Source organism: Sus scrofa, chromosome 8, assembly GCF_054392235.1.
Source record: "Sus scrofa isolate SSC_HxYL_T2T_F1_AM1 chromosome 8, Sscrofa_HxYL_maternal_Yorkshire_Landrace_v2.0, whole genome shotgun sequence".
NCBI lineage: Eukaryota > Metazoa > Chordata > Mammalia > Artiodactyla > Suidae > Sus > Sus scrofa.
This window is the reverse complement of record NC_139390.1, coordinates 88591021-88611087: the sequence shown is the minus strand read 5'-3', so window position 1 is coordinate 88611087 and position 20067 is coordinate 88591021. Positions and strand designations below refer to the sequence as shown.

At 40.3% G+C, this 20067-nt stretch overlaps 1 protein-coding gene across 6 annotated transcripts in view; it reads right to left on the bottom strand.

The window, feature by feature from the left end:
• The window catches only part of SLC10A7 (solute carrier family 10 member 7), a 240663-nt gene that overhangs the window by 204265 nt on the left and 16331 nt on the right, over positions 1-20067 (bottom strand). For 5 of the 6 annotated variants that reach the window (XR_014811826.1, XR_014811827.1, XR_014811828.1 and 2 more), the window contains exon 4: positions 16967-17042. Coding sequence is in view for 3 of the 6 variants with exons in the window: in XM_021100285.2 (XP_020955944.1) it covers positions 16967-17042 (76 nt within the window). In the remaining 3 variants the exon portion in view is untranslated. Of the gene's footprint in view, positions 1-14315; positions 16253-16966; positions 17043-20067 lie in introns of those variants that run through there. The other variant, XM_084970655.1, reaches the window with a different exon arrangement.

Genomic DNA, 20067 nt, shown 5'->3' with positions numbered 1-20067 from the left:
ATACAGGGTCTTACTATAAATTATACACAGATTTCAACTCCAAGGAGGATTGGCACCCCTCACCCCTACGTTGTTCAAGTGAAACTTCCATAGAGAAATCACCATTTTAAATAAAGAAAAGAAATTTTACCTCATCATTTATGCCCCCCAAAATATATTTTTAAGTATCTACTAATGTCTTCCTACATCAAAATCAATTTTCCCATATGAGATATTTACTAGACTAGTTTAAGATCATCCAAAATTTAAAAGGGAAGAAAAATAGACTAAAGCTCCCATTCAGCTACTAAAATGTCTGTGTATATTTTTCATCGTTTAATGGGTTTTAAAATGCAACATCGACCCTACAGAAGTCTTTTATTCCCTTCCAGGCCAGATCAACCATAGAAAAGTCTTTTATTTCCTTCCAAGCACTAGAAGTCTTTTATTTCCTTCTAGGCATTATGCCAGCCATTTTGGAAGCTGCCACCATGTAAGTGGCTGTGGCTGCTGATGCTTAGACAAAGCAGAACAGGTGTGAATAGCTGAGAGAAGTTATTCACTATTATGAGACAGCCAGTTACAGACCTTGATTTTTCTATAAAAATGTATGACTGTCCTATAAAAGTTTACTTAACGTGGGACAAAGTAAAACTAGATATGAGTTAATGCTTTAATAAGACATTTAAATCAGGACACTGAGAGGGCTAAATGTAAACAAATGCCTTCAAAAATATTAATCTCTTCAAATGTATTTACTGTGCCCCCAATACATGCCAAATGCTGCACCAGACACAGGAAACACAACTGTAAACAAGAAATACACATGCCCTGGCATCGAATGAGGACAGTGGGATCCACAGGCCTTTACAACACTCTGTGCCATGTGTGCCTGGATAGGATCAATACCACAGCACCCAGGCAGAGAAAAGGGGACACTTCCTGAAGGAAGGCTTGCAGGCAAATGGAAAAATCAATACCTCTACAACTTCATTTTTACCTAAGTCCATTTTTTAGCTAACTACTGGTTTTTTGGTCAACTTGTAAGTCATCTTGGTATTTTCCTTACCTTGGTAATTCGGGGCACTAAGCCATGGGTAGGTAGAGAGCTTTTAGTGCCATTGGTTAACTGAGAGACTGGTATTAGAGGGAAGGCTGGGAGCACAGGCACGGACAGTTGAGTGCCTGGGGTTACATCCTTGCTCTTCCTCTTTTGTGCCACAGAACCCTGGGCAAGTCTCTTAATCTCTTTTTGTGTTATTTTTCTTATCTATAAAATGGAGATGATAATAGTACCTAGCTCAAAAGGTTGTTTAAAGGATTGAAGAAGCTTATATATAGATATAAAGCACCGAGAGCAAGGATCAACATATAACATAATCTATAAAAGCATCGGATATTTTATTTTGGCCATGCCCACGGCATGTGGAAGTTCCCGGGCCAGAGGTCAAACCCGCATCACAGTAGGGACCCAAGCCATAGCATGACAATGTCAAAGAACTCTTAACTGCCACCGGGGAACTCCTAGATGTTATTATTTTGATGGGAAGACCTTTATGTGATTGTAGTCATTTCTAGGTTATATGGATCAGCAGCCACTTAAATAAATCCACTTAGGGCAGAGGAATTGCCCACAAAAGTCAAGAGTGCTTCCCGGAACTGTGTGTTGTTGTAGGCATGCATCATTCTGCCATCCTGTGCTTTTTCCTTCCAGGTCAGAAATAAAGACAGTGTAGAAAAAATGCCAGCAGTTCTTCATATCCCGAAGAGGCTTTGTAAAACCTGAGGTTAGGTTTCTTCCAACCAGTAAAAGTTTCCTTTAATTAAGCAAAAGAGCTTCTAACTCAATTAGAAATTAACTCAATTAGGAAGCTTCTTTCCTCTTCCTCTATTGACAATCAATTTATAATGAATTGGGCCTGAAGTTGTAAAATTTCATCGATCATGCGCAAACCATTTCTTGAAGTAGGCTTTTTTTTTTTTTTAACCCTCAGAAGTACTTGAAGCACAACTTGAAGATAAAAATGTTTTAAAGACAGCCACATAATTACTCCAACAAAAATTTCATTTTCGGTCATCTCCAAAAGGATAACAATATCACACTAACATAATTCATCTCTCTCTTTATAAATCACTTGAGCATGGTAGCTCTTGTTTTAATTTTAATGCCAGCTCTCATTTTTCATATGAAAATGTGACTCTGCATCTCACCTTTAATAGCAAGCGTGCAAACACACAGCAAATCAGTTGGTAATTAAAATCACTGGAGAACCAGAACTATCAAACGTTGGAGGAACAAAAAGAATAAATGTATGCCAGCAACTGCATGGCGCAAGTGCAATGAGTGTTCACGACGGCTTATTTTGGCAAGGATCTAATGTAACTCAAACAAGAATTAAGGCATATCAGCCCGAGATGTCACTGATAAGGAGGGCCACAAAAGTTGAAAATCATCTTTCATAGGCTAACTCATTATGCACTTAAAAAAAGATTAGTATGTATATTAATACACTTTACCTCAAGTAGTTAGTTTTCTTAGTTTAATTCTGGAAAATAGTCTATCACGATCTGCCTATTTGAGAAAGTATACCATTCTCAAGCAATGTGAACTCTGTGTGACTGTAATTAGACAGGAACTTGATAACAATACTCTCTCAGAATCTAGATCTAAAGGACATTTAATGAGAAACAACGATGGAGCATAAACTCCAAAAACTTCCCACAATAAGTGCTCTTAATGGGATCAATGATGTATTTGCATCAATGAGGAAATAGGGCAAACCTAGACATAACATTGTTCAATTCTATCTCACTTTATTCTGGCCCAGAATAAAGTATATGGGAACATATACTTATGGAAATTACTGCAATGTAAGGGACCTCGTCATTGTTTTGAACAACTCTGCTGGGACCACTGTACAACTGAGAGGAAACTGGAGTCAGTCTCTAGCTTCCCCACTCCTCTGCCATTTTTATTATGGATACTCTTGTGTTGCATCAAAGGAATACAAAGAAAAGCAGCTCCTGCAGAGAAAATTCAAAAACTGATTGAAGAGCTAAATAAATGCAAAAATATCTGACAAAGGGTGAATATCGCAACAGAAGTACAAAAACAGCACTATCGGAGGAAGAAAAGATTAATCATTTTGACTGTGCTTCTGCAAGGCTTCTTGAGAGGGAAATAGTATTTGAGCTGGGCCTTGATGATGGGCAGGACTTCAACTGGTAGACACTGGGAGAGGACCTAACAGAGGAACAGACTAGTCAAGTGACCTGACCCGAGGCAGCATACGACATTCTCAAGAACACAAAGTTCCCAAACTAGTCTGAGGGCCAGCACCCAAGGAAATCTCTGCAGTAGGAGGCCAGGAATCTCCTCGAGAATAGACCAAAGGCTGGAGAAGTTGTCCACAGGATCAGAGGAGCTGACTCAGGTGGAAATACAGATGGCATGTTTCCACTACAGTTTAGGGTAGCATTTTCCAAACTGCAATTCATAAAACCAATTTAGTGAATATTGATTGGCATTTATCTCCCAAAATGAAAGAGAGAGAAGGAAAAAGGAAGGGAAACAAAGAAGAAAGGTAGAAGAAGAAGGGAAGGGGGAGAGGGCAAGAGAGGAGAGGTGAGAGTGAATTACACATGGAATAACCTGTCAGTTTCCATCTGTGGACCGCGTTTTAAAAAAAAAAGAAAAAGAAAAAGAAAGAAAACCACTCATTTAGGGGGCCCTGTTAAGTCTAATATCCTGGCACTTGATCAGAATGCAGCTCAGTCCCACTCAATATATTCACACCATTAGTTTAGGTCCAAGGGTTCTTAGTCATGAATAATCTGCTTAAAGAATCTGACTGCACCAAGCAAGATGTTCTCATTAGATACCTAGAAGACATCATCTGACGTCTTCATAAAGCAAGTAAAGTTTAAAAGAGTCATTTCCAAAGTTTATAGCAATACAGTCAAGATTATGCTTGATTCCTATAGAATGGTGGATGGTGAACACCTTCCTAAGAAAGATACACCAATAAGGTAATCCTCTGTTATGAAGCAGATAATCTCATAGGCAGAATAAGTTGAGAAAATATAAAGATCTATAATTAATGCAACAAGATATTTTACCAAGAAGCAAACAGCTTAAAATGACAGATTTCCTCCTTTTATTTATATAGGTCCTTATATATTTTTCCAAAAGTATATTCATCTGAAATAACCCTGTCAGAGTTCCCACTGTGGCTCAGCGGGTTAAGAACCCAACACAGTGTCCGTGAGGATGCATGTTCAATCCCTGGCCTCACTCAGTGGGTGAAGTATCCAGTGTTGCTGCAAGCTGCAGCAGACACAGCTCGGATCCCACGTTGCTATGGCTGTGGCATAGGCCAGCAGCTGCAGCTCCAATTCAAGCCCTAGCCCAGGAACTTCCATATGCCACAGCTGCAGCCATAAAAAGAAAATAATAGGAGTTCCCGTCATGGTGCAGCGTAAACGAATCCAACTAGGAACCATGATGTGGGTTCGATCCCTGGCCTTGCTCAGTGGGTTAAGGGTCCGGCACTGCCATGAACCGTGGTGTAGATTGCAGACACGGCTCGGATCTGGCTTTGCTGTGGCTGTGGTATAGACTGGCAGCCACAATTCTGATTAGACTCCTAGCCTGGGAACCTCCATATGCCGTGGGTGGGATCCTAAAAAGACAAAAAAAAAAAAAAAAGAACTGTTCAAAAGACACGGGATACCTGATTGTTTCTGGGGTCTGTTTGTTTGTTAGCTGGAGGTAACGGGTGGTTTTCCAGGCTTTAGAGTTTAGAGAAAACATCCTGCAAATCTGTTCAGTCTCTTCCATCTGATTCTAAATTCGCAAATTGGTTCCATAACCAATTTGACTTCCTGTGCCCTGTAATTCCCAGAGGGGGTAACGATGGATATCTGACATGAATATGCCATGTTATGGTAAGAAACATTTATACCAAAATGTTGAGGACCTATAATACGAACCAATAAACTGGGATTATCAAGTCTGTTAAGTTTATCTAAACACCAACATGTGGACATTGCAATTTACTGTTTATGTTTTATTATCACCTAACTGAATATTCTAAGAAGGTACTACATATAGGACGCTATAGCCAGGAATTAGCATATATTTCTGAATGAACCAACAGAGTAAATGAATGAACTTAGATCAAATTTTGAGAAAGCAATGATAATGACTCAGAAAACTAGGTAACTGCATCAGCAACAAATCTCTACACTGAGGGTAATGCTGATGCTTGCTTGATATGTCCCCTCTCAACTTAAGAGTACGTCAGCCAACGATTTCATGAGATCTTTGTAAACAATCCTATAAAATAATGATGCAAATACTATGTTCCTCAGATGAGGAAACCAAGGCTCAGAGAGGTCCAGGGGCTTATCTGGTTACCACTCAGACCACTAGGTGAGAAACAGTAAAAATAGGAATCAAACACATGCTATGATTTCCTAGCAAGTGCATCCTTTGCTAAAATGTCAGGTGGCCTAGCAGCACAGGTGGTGAAGCTGCATCACAGCATGTTAAGCTGGTGTTGTTTAAATACTTCTCACCTAACATCAGGTGGTCCTATGCCTGAGGCAGAGTTGGACCCAAAGGTGGGGGTTAAAGGACTTCAGCTATCAAAAGAAGGATTCAGGTGGAGTTCCTGCCGTGGCTCAGCAGAAATGACTCTGACTAGTATCTGCAAGGATACAGGTTTGATCCCTGGCCTCACTCAGTGGGTTAAGGATCCGGTGTTGCTGCAAGCTGTGGTATAGGCCAGCAGCTACACCTCCGATTTAACCCCTAGCCTGGGAACCACCATATACCCCGGGTATGGCCCTAAAAAGACAAAAAATAAAAATGGAAGGAGTCCAGGAGTTCTTGGTGGCCTAGTAGTTAAGGATCCAGCATTGTCATTGATGTGATGGAGGTTCGATACCTGGCCTGGGAACTTCCATATGCACATGGCAGAAAAGAAAGGAAGCGAGAGAGGGAGGAAGAGACGAAGGAAGGAAGGGAGATGACTCAGAAACAGGAATCTAGTGATGCTAAACAAGGTGTGTCAAGACCATATCCCTAGAAGACACTCCCATTCAGATGGGAAAGGAACCAGACAAGCAGAAAAGGACTGATGATGAGAAATATAGGAACAGCATTAGGAGAGAAGAGTGCTAGGGAAGCAAAAGGAAGTTGGAGGCAAGTAGCATGGTGTCACAAGCTACAGTTAGGTCATGGAGGAATTGGCCACCGGATTTGGTGAACAGAAGTCACTGCCAACCACTGAGAGGACTCTTTGGGTTAAGGATCAGCATAGGTCGCAGCTGTAGCTCAGATTCAATTCCTGGCCTAGGAACTTCCACATGCCATAGGTATGGCAAAAGAAAGAAAAGAAAAGAGAGAAGAAAGGAGGGAGGGAGGAAGGATAATTTGAGAGGCATTAAGTAGTTAAATAAGAGAATTCTAAATTAACACACAAAAGTCTTGGGAAATCTAGGTATGTTTCAAGCCAGCTTTATAGCAGCTTCAAACAAACGCAGTCAACTCTTTCTAGGGCTCCTACAAATGCTAACCCAACTGCAAAGATGAGACTAAAGTTAAAAGGTAGAAAAGGAAGGCGAAGAAGGACATGGGATTCTTGCTGCTACGACTTCTGTTCTTCATCCCGTCAAAGAGGGAAAACTGTTATCATTTCACAGAGAGCACAGGAGGCTGGAGGGTAGAAGGGCCAGCTTGCAAGAGAATCTCAACACTGACAGCCTTTTTTCGGGCTATACAAGATTGCTCTCATTACATTCCTCCTGCAAGCAAAAACAGTGACCAACCCCATTCAACAGAAGAGAAAGGTGAGGCACAGAAAAGCCAAGTCCAGCCAATGACTGACAGGTCAGATTTCCTTCTCCCTTCAAGTCTTCTCTCTGCCTACCAGATCTACTCTAAATGCCTTTATAAATGTTTCAGTGAATCTTATCTTCATGCATTGGACTGGCAAGATCAACTCCCCACTGATAATGCAAAATAGCCCTGAAATGTTTCATGCCTTGCTGATCAGCCAGAAATTGAACTTTCTGTCTCCATTTGGGCTGCGATGATCTTGATCTTTCACCTCTAGCAAAAATCTTCTCGTAGCTATAATTTTAAAGTTCGTAATGAGGGCTTCATTTGCTTTCCAAGCAGACAGAAAGCCTTTTTTAAATACATTCAGACTGCCATGACCTCCGTCAATGACTTAAAGAGTTCACCACATGTAATAATTTTCTTTGCTCAGGAGACATTCTTAAGTCTTCTTTGAAGAGATTAGAACGGTAACCCCATTGATGAAATTAAGCACACATGCACACACAGACACACACACTTTTAACCTGTCACCTTTCTACTATACCTGAAATCAAAACTATCAAAATTTTTCTTTAAAATGTATTTGGCGGCGTCTCTGCTGCGCCGAGGGGCAGGTCTGATCCCTTGCCAGTGGGTTAAAGGATCCTGCGTTGCCAAAGCTAAAGCATAGGTTGCAGCTGCAGCTGCATCTGATCCCAACCCCCATGAACTCCATATGCCATGAAGCAGCCAAAAAAGAAAAAATTTTTAAATCTTTAAAAATAAAATAAGACGTGTTCAGAATTCTGTGTGATAATCCAAGGGTTCTAAAATCCTTCAGCCTTGGGAGTTCCAGGTGTGGCTCAGCAGGTTATAAATCCCACTAGTATCCATGACGATTCAGGTTCAATCACTGGCCTCACTTGGTGGATTAAGGATCTGGAGATGCCACAAGCTGTATGTAGTGTAGGTAGCTAACCTAGCTTGGATCTGGCGTTGCTGTGGCTGTGGTGTAGACTGACAGCTGCAGCTCTGATTCGACCCCTCGAATGGGAACTTCCATATGCCGCAGGTGCGGCCATAAAAAGAAAAAAATCCTTCAGCCGGTTAACTAAAATATCAGCTAAATATATTTACAGTAAAGGAAGCACACCATCTTAACTCTGGACTGGGCCAGGGGACAGCCTAATGCCTAAGGGAAGAAAACATGGTCCAATCCCCAAACTGAACTCCTGGCTGTCCCACATAGCTGAATGAGGCTGAACTCAGTTGGGCAACATTTTGCTTATTTCTACATTAAAAAAGGAAAACAATGATCTTAATGATATGGACGAATAGAAAGCCATTCTACTTTGTCTTGACTATTTTTGTGAGCTTTATAATACGAAAAAGAGGTTTGGAATAGTGTAATATCACACTACATGTAGGCTTCTTGAAGGCAGGCCCCAGATCTTACTCTCCTTTTTTAACCCCCATGGTAGAAGGCAGTGTCCTCATAAAGTCAACTGCTGTGGACTCTCCCATTCTAAAGCTGGATAGTGGGCACAGTGGTGTTTATTATGATGCTCTTAACTGTACATACGTGTTTCCCGCACCTTTTGTAGACATGATATTTCAGAATTTTTTAAAGAAGGAGAATCCAACTTGTGGTTGCCAAGGGGGAAAGGGAAGGAGTGGGATGGACTGGGAATCTGGGCTTAATAGATGCAAACTATTGCTTTGGAGTGGATAAGCAATGAGATCCTGCTGTATAGCACTGGGAACTATATCTAGTCACTTATGACGGAGCATGATGGAGGATAATGTGAGAAAAAGAATGTATACATGTATGTGTGACTGAGTCACGTTGCTGTACAGTAGAAAATTGACAGAACACTATAAACCAGCTATAATGGAAAAAATAAAAATCATTTAAAGAAGGAAAAGCCTGAGGTTCATCCACCACACATGCTAATTGAATAGGTCTAAAGTGGAAACAAAGGATTTTTTTTTTTTTTCTCTAATCGCCCAGGTTATGCAGATATGGGTGATCTACAGGATTCACTTTGAAAAACAAAATAAATAAATAAATAAATCAACACATAAATAACATGCCTGTAATCAGTACACTACTATTAGTGGTGAGGGTGCCTTATTTTCATGGTTCAAATGATCGGGCTTAGCCTTAAACACAGAGAACATAGTGTTTAGCATAAAACATTACTCTCAGTCATGACTGGAAACTCCTTCCTAACTTGCTCTGATTTTTCTCTCATAATTCTCAGTGCTTTTCTTTTCTTTTTCTTCTTTTCCTACAGATGTTTGAAGCTAGGAATCCTTAATCACATTTCTCTCCTTCTTGGTTTACTGCCCAGACTCTTAAAATTTTACAAAGATATAGCTCTGCAACTTTCCTTGGGAAGTAAGACCTCATGTTCACATTCCGAGGAATAGGTTTTAGCTGAATCCTCCACTGTCTCGGCTTGCAAAAAAAGAAATACTGAAATAACCCTACCTTTCTTGCTTTTTCATTAAGCAACAGCATAAGTAACAAATGATATATCTAACAACAACATGAAAACCATTTAATACTTTCCCTCTAAATTTAGAGAAATCATTTTCCAGGTGTTTTTTTGTTTGTTTTTTGTTTTTTTGTTTTTTGTCTTTTTGCCTTTTCTTGGGCCGCTCCTGCAGCATATGGAGGTTCCCAGGCTAGGGGTCGAATTGGAGCTGTAGCCACTGGCCTACGCCAGAACCACAGCAACTCGGGATCCCAGCCGCGGCTGCGACTCACAGCACAGCTCACGGCAACGCCCAATCGTTAACCCACTAAGCAAGGCCAGGGATCGAACCCGCAACCTCATGCTTCCTAGTCGGATTCGTTAACCACTGAGCCACGACGGGAACTCGTTTTCCAGTTTTTTAAAAAAGAAACTTCTTGGAGTTCCCTGGTGGCACAGTGGGTTAAGAATCTGGTGTTGTCACTGCAGAGGCTCAGGTTACTGCTGTGGCATGGGTTTGATCCCTACCTGAGAAGTTCCCATACAGCAGGTGCAGCCAAAAAAAAAAAAAAAGACAGAAAGAAACTTCTTTGATAAAAGAAATCCCTGTGGTTACTTGAGTTTAAATACAATGGTTCTCTAGGAGTTCCTGTCCTGGCTCAGTAGTTAACAAATCCAACTAGGAGCCATGAGGTTTCGGGTTCAATCCCTGGCCTTGCTCAGTGGGTTAAGGATTCGGCGTTACCATGAGCTGTGGTCACAGATGCGGGTCGGATTCTGCGTCGCTGTGGCTCTGGTATAGGCCGGGGGCTACAGCTCCAATCAGACCCCTAGCCTGGGAACCTCCACATGCTGCAGGTGCAGCCCTAGAAAAGACAAAATAAATAAATAAATAAGTAAATACAATGGTCTCTAAGCAAGTCCCATAAGGTTTGAAACATAGGTTAAGACTTTTGGGGAAAAAAAAAAAATCATGATTTTTACCACAGAACTTTGCCTTTGGAACAGAAATGTACAGCTTTAAGCAAACAATATGTGTTTATCCTATGTCTCCCAAGTCAAGAGAGAAAACAGTTTGATCTATCTTGTTTTTTAGATTTGGCAAGGCAAATAGGATTCACCAAGTCATCACTTTATCTACTATTCAAAAAAGGAACTACAACTTAGTGTGTACATGTGCACACACACACACCACCCACCACACATAAGCGTCACCACCAATCAGACTGTGTCAACAGCACACACTACAATCCTATAGTTGTCGTTGCCTTTAAAACACTGAAATGAATAAATAACAATTACAAAAAAGATCATAACCATGTTTCCAATATTTAAATGACAGTAGTTTAAAATTTAAAAGCAACGAAATAAAACTGTCAGTCAGCTCCACCCTTAAACAGTCTCATTTTAATCCCTAAAGGATACGCTGGCATTTCCGTGTATGTGCACTGCTATGCACGTACATTGATTCTGCTGCTAAAAATGATTATAAATTCTAGTTGGCTCACTGAAAAAAAGCAACCCAAGTTATTAAAACAGAACGTGTATTTTACTTTAACAAAAAGTAACAAGGCTATTCTTGCCAAAGTACAAGGTATGCGTTTAAGGGATTCAACACATTTCAACCCATGACAAAACCTTTCTGTAACCAATAGTTTATGGGAAAAGCATTCATAATGGGAGGAATGTAAGTAACAGAAAAAAAAAAATTCCTAGGTTATGTAAGAACTTCACAAAATAAAATTAAGAGAATCATTTCAAATGACACTATTATATCTGCATATGTCCCCCAAAATCATGAAACACAAACATGTTACACAATCACACACCTTAATACATGAGAGCACATACTAAACATGAGTATCTTTAATACTACAGCTATTAAAGATGTATTTCCAAGTATATGAGAGCATAAACTCAATGTTGAGAAGTGTAATAACACAAAATCTGAAAGGAAAAAAGTTTTCCTACGTGTTAGAAACACTACAAAGAACAGTCAGTTAGAAGGGACAGTGCAACATAGAAATGATGCCCAGAAACTTTCTCTGCCCCTTTCCCCATGCTGAAACCCATGTGGATATACAGCCACTGGGTGCAACACAGAGCAGAGAGTTACAGCGAAATAGAGTCGAAACCTTTATCTAATGGTATCTGACACTGGACTCAGCTTTTGGATCTTTTCATTTATATGCATCCAAAAATTCACTTTCTATCCTTAGATTAGATTTGCTTCCAATATATGATATAAAAGATTAATCTTCCCTTATGTTCCCTTCAACAAAAGCTTATATTCAGTTACCTTAAAACATTATTTTAGAAAAACTTGAAACTTAAAATTATCTAATGCCTTTACCTGAAGATAATCTCATAATTTGGCATAAATATAAAATAGTCTATTCATTTCATATCAGAAGGGATGACCAACCTGGACTCTGCAAGCTTCATTTCTAAAGCTCAATTTTTCAAGGTTTAAGAGACTAAAAAAATGCTTTGATAATCATGAAGTTCTACAATGTAAACGTTTAAGGAACTACACCAACAGTGTTAGAAAACAAAGGAGATGTTCACAAATTCAACATTATTAACATGTGCCATTAATGTAAAAACTTTAAATACCTGCTGGAGAATGAACATGTGGATACACTTTCAAATGCTCTATGGCAATGCCAAAAAATGAGCGACCTTTGAACTTCTGCCAAAAGTCAACTGAGAACAAAAAGAGTTTTAAGGGAATCACATTAGAAAGAAAAGAGATAAATGGCACCTTTCAACCAATTAACACTAGTCTCAGATGTAGCAAAGGAGACCTTCTCTTCAAACACTTTCAAGGCAACAGAAAGATAATCATAACAGGCACCAATCCAAGACCCCAATAACTTCTCCATCTTACTAATTATGTGGCAACTGAAAGAATTACTGGGCATAATGAAGTGCTGGTTAAATCCACTATCTGCAGACTGCACTCCTACACTGAGACTGAGAGAAAATGATGACGCGAGGCTTCACTTTAAATACACAGCTGGCTCTCAGCTGGGTCCTTGGTGCTGCCTGGCCAGGCCACCATTTTCTCCAGCTGACTCACCCTTCTCAACCAGATGCCAATTCCACATCTTCTCCTCTCATCTCAAACACTAATAGCACTTACCTCATCGTCACTCTCAGCTGTTGAGCAAAAATAAAAGCATCTGAAAAAAACTCCCCAGTGTGGCCCTTCTCCCCATCGATGAAGATCTAGAGTCACACACTCTGCCTTCCCTCCTGTTGTTGTGAATAAAGGGTCCAGGCTCCTACTGAAGTTCACACAACCTGAAACCACTCTCTTCCCCCGGATCAAATAAATTGCTCCAGCTCGCTCCCTGATATCCACAGCTCGCTCTCTACTGGATGATTTCGATCATGATAGAAACATTCTGTCCTTCCTGCATTCAAAAAAATCTTGATCCCACATCCCTCTCTAAATACAGCCCCGTAGGGGAGTTCCCTGGTGGCCTAGTGATTAGGATTTGTCGCTTTCATTGCTGTGGCCCAGGTGTCATCCCTGGTCTGGGAACTGAGGTCCCACATCAAGCTGCTGCATGCTACAGCCCAAATATATATATATATATATATACACACACACACACACACACACACACACACACACACCTACTAACACTATATATATTATTAATACTATATATATTAACCACTAACATACATATACATGTGTGTATATATATATGATATTGGGGAATAGAGAAATGGAATAGGAAAAATATATGTGTATATGTATATATTTTATACATGAATATTATATATCATAAAATATAGAAAGAGATATGTATATATATTTTTTTCTATTGTTTCCCTATTCCCCTTTATCACACAGGACCTCCTAACAGTGGTTTATGCCTCTTGTCTCTGTTTCTTCTCTTCCTGATTTCCTTGAGCCCACTCTTAACAAGCTTTTGCTCCTATGCTCCACCAAAACCACTCTGGTCAAGGATATTAGGAACCTCTGCATAGTTTAATTCAATGCCAAATCTCAGAATTCATCGTACAGCAACTCAATCAGCAGAATCTGACACTGCTTGTCACAACCTTTGTATTTTTTTTTTTGGCCTCGGGATGCAGCAGATTGATGTGAGATCTCAGTTCCCAGGTCACGGATTGAACCCAGGCCACAATGGTGAAAGGACCCCGTACTAACCACCAGACCACCAGGGAACTTCCCCTCCTCCTTTCAAACCCCCTTCTTCACCTGGCTTTCAGGATATCATGCTCTCTTGTTTTTCCTTCAGTCCTACTACTATGCTTCTCTGCTGCCTTTGCTGATCACTCCTCATTGTCTTTTTTTTTTTTTAATGTTTAAAAGTGTCTTTTATGAAGTTTATTAAAAGAAGCCACAAATTTCCAAGAAAGGTTTAAGGCGTATTATACTGCTCTTTTCATTTAAACAAACTGTAAACTTTGAGTAAAACCTTGCTGTGGAAGTCGGCACACTCGGACACCCTGAGCTTGTTACTCATTCACGGGTGCGACCTCTAAAATATTAAATCATCTATGAAGTGCCCCACTTCTTTGAGTGTTTTCCAATCACGACAAATAGCTTTCCAGTGATTGCTTGTACCTGTTGAATTTCTTGGATTCATTCACAGTGCGTGGAAAAGGGGTAGTGCCAACTGGATACAAAGCAGGATTTTTCAATCATTCTCAGCTCTGTACACCAACGGCAACCTGCAGCCCAGCTTAGCTCTTGAGGTGTCCTCTCTTAAAACGAACTCACACACAAAAGGTCAGTATTGTTATTACTCCCTCTTTATAGATGGAGACACTGAACTCCTCATTGTCTTGACGTCTTATCGCTGGAGGGTCCTAAGGCTTGGTCCTTGAACCTCTTCTTGTCTTCTGTGCCCTCTCCCTAAGGAATCCCTCAATCTTGGCTTTAAATACCATTTATTCACTGATGGCTCCCTGATTTATGTCTCCAGGTTTAGGCCACTCTCTGAACTCTCAAACCTTGTATCTCTAATTGCTCACTGATATTTCTATTTGGATATGTAATAGGCATCTTAACACATTAAAAAAAAAAAAAACCCAAACATGGTACAGTGGGTTAAGAATCCAACAGCAGGAGTTCTCGTCATGGCTCAGCACATGACCATTCCACATCTTCTCCTCTCATCTCAAACCAACTAACCTAGTATCCATGAGGACGACGGTTCAATCCCTGGCCCTGTTCAGTGGGTTAAGGATCTGGCATTGCCGTGAGCTATGGGGTAGGTTGCAGACGTGACTCAGATCTGGCTTTGGCTATGGCTGTGGCTTAGGCTGACAGCTACAGCTACAGCTCCGATTCAGCCCCTAGCCTGAGAACTTCCATAAGCCTCAGGTACAGCCCTAAAAAGACAAAAAAAAAGAAGAAGAAGAAGAAGAATCCAACTGCCCAGTTCTGGTCCCTGCGGAGGTTTAGGTTGGATCCCTGGCCTGGGGCAGTGGGTTAAAGGATCTGGCATTACCACAGCTGTGGCATAGGTGGCAACTGTGGCTCAGATTCAATCCCTGGCCCAGGGACTTCCATATACCATGGTGTAGCCATAAAATTTAAAACAAAACAAAGCAAGATCTTGATCTTTACCATATAGCTGACATGACAAATATTCAGTTTCTGTCTCCTTCAAGGCACAGGAATGACAACAGTAAGGCCACATGACTTGTTCTGGCCAATTGATGTGAGCAGAAGTGCCATGTATCACTTCCAGCCTGGACAGTGAAAAGCCCACTTGTGATTCTCCAGTCTCTCTCTTTCCCTGCTATGGCAACTGAAAATGCTCTGTGTTCCATCCGGATGGATGGTATATGGAGCCCCCACCAGCTAGGTTCCTTGATGTTGGCAAAGACCTCCCCACTGACCCACATGGGACAGGCACCATTAGCAAGAAATAAACCCACATGCTAAACAAGCCACTGAGATTTGAGAGTGCTTAGTCATCATAGGATAGGCTTGCCTACTCAGACTAAATACCCCCCCAAACTACTCTCACACAGTACTCTTCTCAGTTTCAGCAAACTCCATGCTTTCAGCAGTTCAGTCAAAAACCTTACAGTCATTCTTGACCCCTTTCTTTCTCTCATACCCATATCCAATTTATCATCATATCCTGCACCTTCAAAAATACATACAGAATCCAACCACCTTTTACTTCCTCCACTACAATCCTGCTCTTCAAAAGACACTAGTAGGAAAATGAAGACAAACCACAGACTGGGAGAAAATATTTACAGAGTGTATGCATGTTGAAGGACTTGTATCCAGAATATATAAAACTCTTAGAGCTCAGCAATAAGAAAATCTTTTTAAAAGCATAATTTTAATAGACATTTCCCCTAAAAAGCCATGGGAAGCAAATAAGCAAGTGAACAGATAAGCATGCTCACCGTGATTAGTCACTAGGAAATGCAAATTAAATTCAAGCCACAATGAGACACCACCACACACATTAGAACGGCTAAAATTATAATGAATGACAATATTCAATACCAAGTGCTGATGAGATGTGGAACACTAGAATTCTCTTATACGGCTATTTAAAATGGAGAATGATACAACCACTTTGGAAAAATACTTTGGCAATTTCTTAAAAAGTTAAGCATATACCAGTGGCAAAAGAAGAGTGTTTACATATTGATAAATATGGTCCACTCCAGAAACTATTTATAGATAACATATTTATTGGTGATTCTTCCTTGGCTAAAAGGCACCACAACAGCCACCTATTGGGAGTTCCTGTGGCTCATTGGGTTAACAACCCAACATAGTCTTCATGAGGATACAGGTTTGATCCCTGGCCTCAATCAAGTGGTTAAGGATCCAGCGTAGGTCACAGGTGAGGCTAGGATCCCTCCTTGCTGTGGTTGTGGTGTAGGCCGGCAGCTGCAGCTCCGATTGGACCCCTGGTCTGGGAACTTCCACATGCTGCAGGTGTGGCTGAATAAAGTGAATGAAGATAAAGGCAGATGCAAAGAAAGCAAAGTCCCCTATCCTCCCTCATTCAATAGTGTTCTTTTCTGAATGACAAAATATTAGTGGAAAAGGGGAAGAAGCTATTACAGAGCAGAGTCCTTCAGTACAAGGTCGTAGGGCCTTTCAGCCAAGAAGAACCACCTATAAGGAGTTCCTGAAATGGGCAACTGCTCTCTCTCCCACTATACCAGTACTCTTGCCACAGCTCCCTAGCAGCTGGACAATTTCTTTGAACTCATCTTAGAAACTTGGCCTCATTTCTCCTTTTTCATATCATCTTCACTTATATTGACCCTTTTTCCATGAATTTAGTTTGCTACAATTTTTTTTAAGAACTAAGAAATGGCCAAAGCAAGTGTCCTCAGGTTGTGAGTCTTACAAGTAAAAGTCCCTTGCCTTGGATTCCTTGTCCTCTGTCTCCTAATTTCCCACTGAAGTAGAAAAATCACCATCTCTATTTCATGCATTTCCCTTGCTCTTCTTTTTGAAATGCTGAATTCCACTCATCATTGTCAATCTTAGCATCATCCTAATACATGAATTCACCCGCTTCTTTCATAAGCTTGCTATGGTTATGCATTTTCTGGGACATGACTCCGTGGTCCCAAAATAAAATAAAATATAAAATAAAAGCATAGCACTCACTTATGTGTAAGCAAAATTAGGTCCATGACTCACCTCATTTCCACCAACTGCCTTGGTTAAAATCACTGCAGAAGACACAGGGGGAGGCATGCAACCTACTGTCTGCAAACTGAAAAAGGAAAGAAAAAGAAATTTTAAATAGGGTTTTTTATACACACACACACACACACACACACACACAATTTTCACTACATTCAATTCTCAAATAGCAGAGCTGAGTAAATGAAAATATGGGAATGTTTATTGATGCACAAGCCCTGTTGAGTTTAGACAATTCTCTGTGAGGCAACATAGCTTCGTAAATGCTTCAAACACATAGGGAAGCTCTCGCTCCATTCAATGGACTTGAGTGATTTCATTTTTTAAATTATGTAAGCTCTTAAACTATTCAAAAAACAGTCAATTTATGGTGAGTGTACTCACTGAAAGATAACCAAATGGTTAATCATAGGGTAAATATATATAATCTTAGTTATTTTCAGGTATCTTTTCTTACATATTTTTAAATTTTTCTTTTATGCCTTTTTTTTTAATCTACAATATTGTGCCAATTTCTGCTGTACAGCAAAGTGACCCAATCATACATATATATACATTCTCTTTTTTGTTGTTGTTGTTTTTTTCTGTTTTTTGTCTTTTTGCCATTTCTTGGGCCAGTCCCGTGGCATATGGAGGTTCCCAGGCTAGGGGTCCAATTGGAGCCATAGCTGCTGGCCTACGTCAGAGCCACAGCAACGTGGGATCCGAGCCACGTCTGCAACCTACACCTACACCACAGATCACAGCAACGCCACCACAGATCACAGCAACGCCGGATCCTTAACCCACTAAGCAAGGCCAGGGATTGAACCCACAACCTCATGGTTCCTAGTCAGATTCGTTAACCACTGCGCCACGACGGGAACTCCTACATTCTCTTTCTTATATTATCTCCCATCATGTTCTATCCCAAGAGATTGGACTGGATATAGTTTCCTGTCCTATATTTTTGTATAGGAAAGTTGCCCTTTTTTTTTTTTTTTTTCTCAGTCCTTAACCCACTGAGCGAGGCCAGGGATTGAACCCACATCCTCATGGATGCTACTCAGGGTCGTAACCTGCTGAGCCACAATGGAAACTCCTATAGGAAAGCATTTGGCAAAAATAAAACTTTAAAACCTCTTTCAAAGCTCAAAAGTATTTAACAAAATATAAGCTTACATTTGCTGATTCCTTTCTACAAACAGCAATTCTCAAACTTTCATCTCATAAAAGACATTTTCATGTTGTAATATCATTATAAAAATAAGTGTTACACAACCATACTAACCAACTCTTAGATTCAGACCCTGTAGTAAATTCTAATGTCTATTCTAAATTTAGTTTTTATTTTTATAATTTTTTTTTATTTTTGTCTTTTTGTCTTTTTAGGGCCGCACCCGCGGCATATGGAGATTCCCAGGCTAGGGGTCCAATTGGAGCTGCAGCCGCCAGCCTACGCCAGAGCCACAGCAATGCAGGATCCGAGCCTCATCTGCAACCTACACCACAGCTCACAGCAATGCCGGATCCTTAACCCACTGAGCAAGGCCAGGGACCAAACCCACAACTTCATGGTTCCTAGTTGGATTGGTTAACCAGTGAGCCACAACAGGAACTCCTGTAAATTTGGTTTTTATTAAAATATGTGTTTACTCCCCAGATCATGAAAAGAAGTCTATTCTTAGTTTAGAAGAGAAAATACATTGTATTACAAGGAAATGAAATTATAAGCAGTAAATCTAAGTACTAAGGATAAAAAACATTACTCAGCATTCATACAGAAAATACATTCTGGAGTTCCCATTATGGCACAGCAGAAATGAATCCAACCAGGAACCATGAGGTTGGAGGTTCGATCCCTGGAGTTACAGCTGCCAGCCTACACCACAGCGCACAGCAACGCCGGATCCTTAACCCACTGATTGAGGCCAGGGATCAAACCCCCAACCTCATGGTTCCTAGTCGGATTCATTTCTGCTGCACCACGATGGGAACTCTCTAAGGGAAATTTATTTCGGCCGCCCTTGCAGCGTATGGAAATTCTGGGGCCTGGAATCAAACTCACACTACAGCTGCAACCTAAGCCAGAGCAGTAACAGCACTGGATCTTTAAGCCACTGTGCCACCAGGGAACTCCAAATGTGGTTAGCCTTAAACAACTTCAGACAATTTTTTAAAAATCATTTAATCCTTTTAGAGTTCCCATTGTGGCTCAGTGGTTAACGAACCCGACTAGTATCCATGAGGACATGGGTTCAATCACTAGCCTATCTCAGTGGGTTAAGGATCCGGCACTGCTGTGAGCTGTGGCGAAGGTCACCAGCTGCAGCTCTGATTTGACGCCTAGTCTGGGAACTTCCATATGCCTCAGGTGCGGCCCTAAAAAAAAATTAAATTAAATTAAGAAAATCATTTAATCCTTTTAACAAACATGGTAACATTTTAAATGGGAGAAAAGAGTCTAATAATAATCTATTATTGATTCAATTATCCTACCAAACACAAAACAGAACAAGTGAAAAAATAAATTATTTGTCCCCCTGTGTATCTTTTTCTTTCCCATACATTTAAAAAACACATTAAGACAGGTAACAAGGACCTACGGTATAGCACAGGGTAATCTACTCAGTAGAGCAAAATAACCTATATGGGAAAAGAATCTGAGGAAGAACAGATATATGTATAACTGATTTACTTTGCTGTGCACCTGAAACTAACACAACTTTCTAAGTCAACTATACTCCAATAAAATTCATTTCAAAAAACACAAAATAAAAACGCACAAATAGTATAATCAGCTAGTATCTCTATACATTGGTAAGATATAGAACACAAAAATTAAAGCACCCAATTGACAGCCTAATTATACACACACACATCCTCTAATGTCTTCCATTTTTCTCCCAACAAAAAATAGTCTCTCCTAGAACCTTAAGACTAAGCAAGAGTGTATATTTCCAGATTCTGTTAAAAAAATTCTTTACTGAACTTCCTTGATCACTATCATTTTAAAGAATAATAATAATAATGCTAAAAATGTTTTGATTTTCTTATATCACACATAAGCCCTTTTCTATGTAGTTGCCCCAGAAACAATAATGTCACTGAAGATG